The sequence below is a fragment of the Epinephelus fuscoguttatus genome, linkage group LG6 (genome assembly GCF_011397635.1).
Source record: "Epinephelus fuscoguttatus linkage group LG6, E.fuscoguttatus.final_Chr_v1".
In the NCBI taxonomy this organism is placed as follows: domain Eukaryota; kingdom Metazoa; phylum Chordata; class Actinopteri; order Perciformes; family Serranidae; genus Epinephelus; species Epinephelus fuscoguttatus.
Window position 1 is genome coordinate 41,407,725 of NC_064757.1, and position 7,889 is coordinate 41,415,613.

At 42.0% G+C, this 7,889-nt stretch overlaps 2 protein-coding genes across 2 annotated transcripts in view; both read left to right on the forward strand.

Moving 5' to 3' along the window:
- Nucleotides 1-7,889, forward strand: part of cds1 (CDP-diacylglycerol synthase (phosphatidate cytidylyltransferase) 1) — a 453,066-nt gene that overhangs the window by 346,441 nt on the left and 98,736 nt on the right. The gene's annotated exons all lie outside the window — the stretch shown is intronic.
- prkg2 (protein kinase cGMP-dependent 2) overlaps nucleotides 1-7,889 on the forward strand; it is a 54,725-nt gene that overhangs the window by 8,304 nt on the left and 38,532 nt on the right. Inside the window, exon 3 of the mRNA XM_049578496.1 lies at nucleotides 5,598-5,764. Coding sequence (XP_049434453.1) covers nucleotides 5,598-5,764 — 167 coding nt within the window. The remainder of the gene's footprint in view (nucleotides 1-5,597; nucleotides 5,765-7,889) is intronic.

Sequence of the window (7,889 nt, forward strand, 5' to 3'; positions counted from 1 at the left end):
TTCTGCACGTTCTCATCCTAACTCGTCAAATACTGGCGCTTTGTCAGTGACGCCACGTGTCAAAATATGATGCACAGGAAATGTACAGTTTCTGCTTGTTACATGCACACAGTCACACATGCACACTTTCAGAATAAACTTACAACACAGGTATAATACTTTTGTAGGTTTATTGTACTTAAGTTTACACATGCGAGCACACTCTGTTATTATTGAGTTAACTCCACTGAGTTGATTTCACACGGGGAATGAACAGCAGCCTCCCAGGTAAAAGTCCAGAGTTTGTTTGAAACCATTTACCACCCTTGCCACCCACCCCATATGGACTTTCTTGCTCTTTAAACAATGGTAGTTGGTGGCAGTGCATTTCATACTGCCGCAAAAGGTGCCTCTGTATCTGACGACGACGTCACTGGCAAAGTGGTGGTACTTGACAAGTTGGGAGTGAGAACAGGTTGGCTCATCACGAACGAGCCTAATGTGATTCCATGCATCTTTAGGTCAGGCCTGGGCGTCCGAGGCTTTAGCCCTGAATGTTTTACAAATAGCCCTGGATCTAAAAAGGGTAGATGTACAAGAAAAAGAAGCGCCTGATCCAATAATGTGTCATTTTGTTTGTGCATTATAGCTAGGGTTGGGACTTGTTAGGATTTTAACGATTCCGATTCCTTACCGATTCCTCTTATCTATTCCTACATTATATTCATTATACTTGCTATACTTAGACAAGTATATAATAAACACAAATGCAATCATACAAATACAAAAACTTTATTCTAACTGTTGCACAGTACAATTAGATGAAATTACACATTTGTGTGGTGTGTATTTCAGATTTAGAGCTTGTATCATCTCCCTGAGAATATATAGCAACAAAAAGTGATTCTCTGATTTCTACAGTAACACTATTACCTCAAATTAACCACAGCAATGTAATAAAAAATACTTATATGCATTCATGCTTGGGCCACATTGGCTGTTTGTTTATACTGCTCCCCTCGCTGGAAGCCTCGGACCTCCGGCCGCCTGCCTCTGCCTTGATTAAACGCTGAAAATTAAATAAAAGAGGGAGACAGGTGTCTCTTATTTTATCTTATTTTGTTTTATTTCTCCCTCTCCCCTCGCTGGAAGCGTCAGACCTCCCACCGCCCGCTCCCATCTCAAACACGGAGGTCTCCCTTTCCGCTGAGCACCCACGGCGCACGCCCGGCCTGTTAAATAGCCTGTAACCATGACAACTGTGTGACACAAACTCAGTGCTTCAGTCATTAAATAATGTCGGGCTCGGTCGGGTTTGGACAGAAATATGCGGCCCGTGCCGCACTCTAATGGAAATGCACGTGACAGTTTTTTTTTTTACAATCTAGGAACCGTTTGCAGGAACCGTTACTCTAAATGTGATGGAACCAGTTCCAAAAAAGAACCGGATCCCAACCCTAATTATAGCCCTTGAAAATAACATGATATTGTTGATCAATAAAGCAAATTTTGGGTCCTCTGTGTCATTCAAGTGACACATTTTGTGTGATTGCGTGCACACATAGTCACTTCAGTGTTGCAGCTGGTAGATCTAATTTTTAAAGCTTTATACTGCTGGGTAGTTTAATCTATAATTCTATAATTTATTGATTATATTTTGTATTTATACTCTAAGTTGTCAAAGTAACTAAAGCAGACAAATAAATGTAGTGGAGCAAAAAGTAAAATATTTCCCTTTGAGATGTAGAGGAGTAGAAGTAGAGTAACATAAAATAGAAATACATCAAATCAAGTACAAGCAAGAAGCGAGCAAGAGGGTTCCTGGTTCAAACCTCAAGTTGGGGGAGCCCTTCTGTGTGGAGTTTGCATCTCCAGGTACTCCAGCTTCCTCCCACAGTCCAAAGACATGCAGGTTAACTGGTGACTCTAAATTGTCCGTAGGTGTGAATGTGAGTGTGAATGGTTGTCTGTCTCTATGTGTCAGCCCTGTGATAGTCTGGTGAGCTGTCCAGGGTGAACCCTGCCTCTCACCCAGTGTCAGCTGGGATAGGCTCCAGCCCCCCCAGCGTGACCCTGGAAAATGAATGAATGAAGGACGCCAGACTGCATAAAAAACATCAAAATAGAGCTTCTTCATGAAAAAAAATTCCCAGGGGAGGATCCACCCCAGACTTCCCCTACAGAGATCTGGGCTAATGGTGTGTTCGTTTTGTACTCGGAGGTCGGAAGTCAGATGAAGGAATGACGTCACCTCCGAGTTCACAACAGCTTTTGCATTCTAGTTGACGACGGCGCACAAGTCGGAAAGAAACATGGACGCCCACAAGAAAGCCTTTGTTGCCCATCATGCACTCCAACTGATGAACGCTGCAGACGAGGCTGACCGAATGTAAAACAAATAAGATAAAAGTGCGATAAACAGTACTTTAGCAGAGTGTTTACTCACTATCTATGTGACCAGCAGCCATCTTGAATTTGTAAGTTGGTGTTGATGTGGTTGCTACGAATTTCCGAGTTGGAAATCCGATCTCAGGGTGTGTTTGAGTTTAAACTTCCGACTGGGAACTGGGAATTTCCGACCTCCGAGTACAAAACGAACGCACCATTAGCTCCTGATGTCCTCAAATCCTCTGACAAGGTTTGGAAATTCTGAACACAATCTTCTAATTGGATCAGCAAAAGCCAATAAAATTTTGTGAAGACTCCAGGCAGGAGGACACAAACACATCGTCATCGTGGCTTTTTAATTTACCTGTAACCCATTTTAACCTGGTATAGAAAGTTTTACATTAATTTTATTAGGATCAAATCCAACTGCAGGATCTTTAACGTGTCACATCAGATCATTTCCTGCGCACACAGCTCGCTCACTGAGACAAGAAACAACACAAAGGTTATTTAATAAGAGCAGGAAGTCTTGTTAAGTTTTCCAACATGAAAGTCAAAAGGCCTTTTGTCACAGTGTGCTTCATGTTGTACGACATGAACACGGCGCTCTGCAGTGAATAAATGTGAGCATGCAGAGCCTTCTTCCCTCAACCTGATCCTCATGTTTAAAACATGTGTCACTAATAAGCCCAGCATGTATTGTATAACCAAACCTTATGGAAATGAGGCAGTCTGGTCCCCTCATGCACACTGGCCCTTTGAAACTGATTTCTCATCCTCTGTGAATGACAATGTAACACGCTGCAGACTCAGAGTAATGACACAGCGAGGTGGGAGGAGACGATGTGGGTTGAAAAAATAAATGAGTGCATGTCATCTGTTCGGGTTTTATGAAGCCCAAAGTGATAATTTATTACGCACGATAAGGTGGATAAACAGACCACCCACCTCCTGCGCCGCTCACCTCTCTGAGCAGCGACCGGGTCTCATGATCTATAGTTTGCATCCAACCGTGACTCTTAACCTTTTCGGTTTACAACTCCCCAAAGGAAGTGATGTCTTCTTCTCGCGGCCTCTGGCTGCAGCTGTTAAAATGCACAACGGTGAACTTTGACAGCTCATGATGAGTTTATGTTTTCGCTGTTTTACTTGATTCATTGTCGGACGGAGCCCAGAGGCTGCAAATAGTCATCTTTTCACAGGAGACAAAATATTTATCACTCAGACTAAAAATGTGGTGAGTAATGTGAATGTGGGCGTCCTGGTGGCTCAGGAACGCACACAAACGCTCAGACACATAGCGGTGGAAGAAGTCCTTTAAAGTATCATTTACTTAAAGGGACAGTTCACCCCAAAATCAAAAATACATATTTGTCCTCTCACCTGTGGTGCTATTTATTAGTCTACAGAGTTTCGGTGTGAGCTGCAGGGTGTTGGAGATCTCAAACTTGATGGTACTCAGCTTCTGGTTGTCAGAGCGCCAAAAAAAACCTTCAACATCAATGTCTCTTTCCAGATAACAACCTGCTTGCTCAAGATAATCCACAGAGCTTGTTGTGAGCAGTTTCATGAAGGAACTATTTTCCTGCTACCAAACTAGACCCGCAACCAATCAATGCACAAACAACAACAATGAGTAGATGCACACTTCCTTCTGCACGGTGATACGTTTGGAGGGTGTAGTTTGGTAGATAGAAAATAGTTCCTACCTGAAACTGCTCACAACAAGCTCTGTGGATTATCTTTAACAAGCAGGTCATACTCAGATATCACAAGTACCAAGCGAAAGTACTCATAGTGAAAAAGGCTGTTGTGTTGGACACAAATGATAGAGGGAAGGGGAAATAGAAAATTAGGAAGGTCAGAGGGTATGAAAGAAAAAAGAAGGAAGGAAGGAAAGTTTTTAATAATGAAGGAAGTCCAAAGGAAGAAAACGGAAACAAGGAATAAAAAAAAGACTAAAAAAGAGAAAGAAAAGTAGGAAGAACTGATTGAAAAGATGAAAGAAAAACGTAAAGACTGACAAAAGACAGAAGAAGGAAAAATGGAGGGCTGAAACTAATGATTAATTTGTTAATTATTTTTTTTATTTTAAGAGGTAAATTTTTGGCATTTTTGCTTCGAAAAAGAATTAAATTATTGATTTAGAAATTGTTGCCGATTGATGTCGATTGTGTGTTTTGACTGTAGAGAGAAGTAGGACAAAGAAAGAAGGAAAGAAATTTTGACTATTTAGTTTCTGTCATACTGTATGCAAAATCTTAATTTACAAACTAACTGAGGACCGTCTTGCAAACAGATCTTCAGCCATGATACAGCATTCTGCCACCTAAAGGCCCAGACACACCAAACTGTCTTCAGAAAACTTGCAGCAATGAAAGCCGACTGCTGCATCACCTCACGTCACCTGTTTCTCGGTACATTCTGTGCCTGTGTGAGAGGAAATAACTCTCCACACCAGCAGACGGCAGTACTCTGTAATTTTCATTCAACAAAGGAAACTAGAAGATCGCCCTGATGCAAGTGAGCCAGGTAGCACATTAGCAATCCAATGTTGAAAAAGAACAGAGCATATTTAGTGTGTGCCAGTAAACAATAACACAAACCATCACAAGGCATTTCTGCTGAAGAGCTCAGTGACTTAAGAAAAATAATCTTACCTTATGAAACAAGTCTGTTTTGGTCTCACTCCCTTTTGAGTTTAGCTCTTTGTTTACTTTCCTCACTTCCGTTTCTTTTATCATGCCCTGAGCTGAACTGCCCATCAGAGTGATTTCATTCACCGTCAGGCTCTGCCCCGACCTCAGGCTTTACTCTCATACCGTTGTTCCATCACTGACGCCGACAACATGCTGAATTGGCCAACAAGAAAAAAGCAGGTGGGGGCCGATGAGGGGCAAAGGTGTGGGACACCGATCAGGGGGATAGATGGTCATCGACGGCCAAACATGGATTGAAAGCTGACCATCAGCTTTGTGCGTCAGGGCCTTTAAAGCCCCTACTTCTGGCCCCCTTGCTTTGACTACACCTGTCTTCGAACTTAGATTCCAACTGCCTAAAGATAACATATACCAAAAGCACAAAAACTAATGTAAAGTAAAGATTTATGACAGAACAAATGGCACCACTGTCCATTATTTTCTTAAATACCACCACCAGCAACATTCAAAAAGTCCAGTTATTTCCTCCGCAAGAGGTCATATGTCTAACATTTCCTGTGTTGGTGACAGTGTGAAGAAGCTGCTGACAGACTCCCTGAACAAGAACCAGTACCTGAAGAGGCTGGAGCTGCAGCAGATCAAAGACATGGTGGAGTGTATGTATGAGCGCACCTACCAGCAGGGAGAGTACGTCATCAAGCAGGGAGAACCTGGGAACCATCTGTTCGTCCTGGCAGGTACGTCCACTCCTGTTTCATCATCTTTTTCTTCTCAGGCTGGAAATAAATCCAAGAAATCCAACTTTTTCTGTCCACTGCCTCAAGTGACTGATTCTTTTTAAACTACAAACATCACATGACGTGTAACACCTAGCAAGAAGCAGTAGCAACATGTGACATGATCAGTGAGGAAGTCAGCAGTGTGCAACCTCAGCAGGTGATTTTTCTGAGTGTTAATCAGTGGGTGGAGTCTTTGGCTCTTCATCAGCCAGCCCTGTCATGCCCTGGATGAGTGCCTTTAGCCTCTGAGGACATTTTACAGTTTTACAGTCACTTAACTTTTACTGACATCACATTAAAACAAGGTTTGCAAACACATCTAACACACGTGCAGAGCGTCCTCACAATATTTTCATGTCTCTTTTTCCAGTAAAGAGACATCTGCTATTGTCATGTTGGCTCCTTCACTGTCTGAAGACATGCAGATAAAAACTTTCTGACTCCATAATCAGTTTGAAGACACACTGTGTTGGTTACCTGGTGTTTGCAATACGAAATAGAAGCAAAAAGACAAGGAGAAGAAGCTCTGATGTGTGTGTGTGTGTGTGTGTGTGTGTGTGTGTGTGTGTGTGTGTGTGTGTGTGTGTGTGTGTTTGTGCAAATGCAAAGTGGAAAAAATTTGGGAAGGGACATTTGTCCAACAGCGCTTCAGTGCGTCTCTCCTTCTCAGTAAAAGTAAGAATTTATTTTAGTTTTGTGTTGGAAAATATACAAACCTAAATCTCATGGTCACGTTCTCTGCAGTGGCGTAAGGTAGTTGTGACGGGCCCCATTGCACGCTATCGTGCACAAATCATCTTGTTACATGGTCAGAGACTTGACATTGGATAACATCAACATACATATTACCCAGCAATCATCATTGCGTTTCTGTATATGACAAAAATACTAAAGAAGATAAGAAATTATTGATTTAATTTAACAATTTTAATTAGCATATAATTGTGTTATAAGCTACTGGCACAAAAGAAAAAAGATAAATAACACATGGCAGAGATTAGTTTGTGTCAGACATATTTTCAAATTGGCAGTCACTCATAAGGGCCCATTCTCCCCCAACACATGACTGAAGGGCCCACTCTCTCTATGCCCCCCCACCTCTCGGGCCCCAGTGCAACTGCACTGCCTGCACTGCCTACATTAACACCCCTGACTCTCTGTAGTCATGCTGAGGTTTGATTCATCACACAGATCATTTTATCCAAGCTCTCTGATGAAGGAGAACATTACAGTGGGTGTGGTGTTGATGAGTTTAGGGGGAGACAGCAGGTCAACATTATATGCCACATTGAGGCGGTACACATGATCTGAAAGCTGGCAACCTGCAGATTAATTTCAGCTGCAGCTCAGTACTGTGTCTCACATTTTTGCTGTCATAAATCTATAGTTAACATTGTGTTTTGGTTAGGTGCTCATTTCAAATTTGTAAGGCTGTAAGGTTTGGGCTCAGAACATGATGGCCAGCCCCATGTTCAATTATGTCTCATAAGTTGTTACACAATTTTTGGTTGATACCATTTGTTACACAGATTTGGTGCTACATTAAAGCATTCTTTTACCACTCAAAATTTCATAACAATCCCGCCAACACACCACATTAAGACACCAAGACCTTTTGAAACACTGTAGAAAAATCCATGCTGTGATTTATATCAAAAACTTTACCCATTTGGAAATTCCTGTAACAACTGCGTTTTTGGCAACTGGATGGCGAGCACCTATGTTCCTCAAAATGGCTGAGAAACCCCCTGATTGTCAATATACCTATGAAAGCCATACACCCTCTGAATGCCTGAGGTCTCTAGTTTGGGGTTATAAAGTTTCACGAGGGTGTGATTATCCTAGAGGTCACAAGAGGTCAATTTATACAGTGAGGTCAAGTTTAAAAAAAGGTCTCACTACAGTGAAATGGCTGCTTTGGGGACAAACATCGTCACACTTGAATAAAAGTGGAATCTGCAAGAGTTTCAGCTTTCCATTCAGACCCAATCTAAGACTGTTTAGGGACATGAACTGCTGGTAACATCACATATCCTTAAAACCAGGTCCTTTGTTCCTAACTTAAAACTGTAAATCAGTCGGA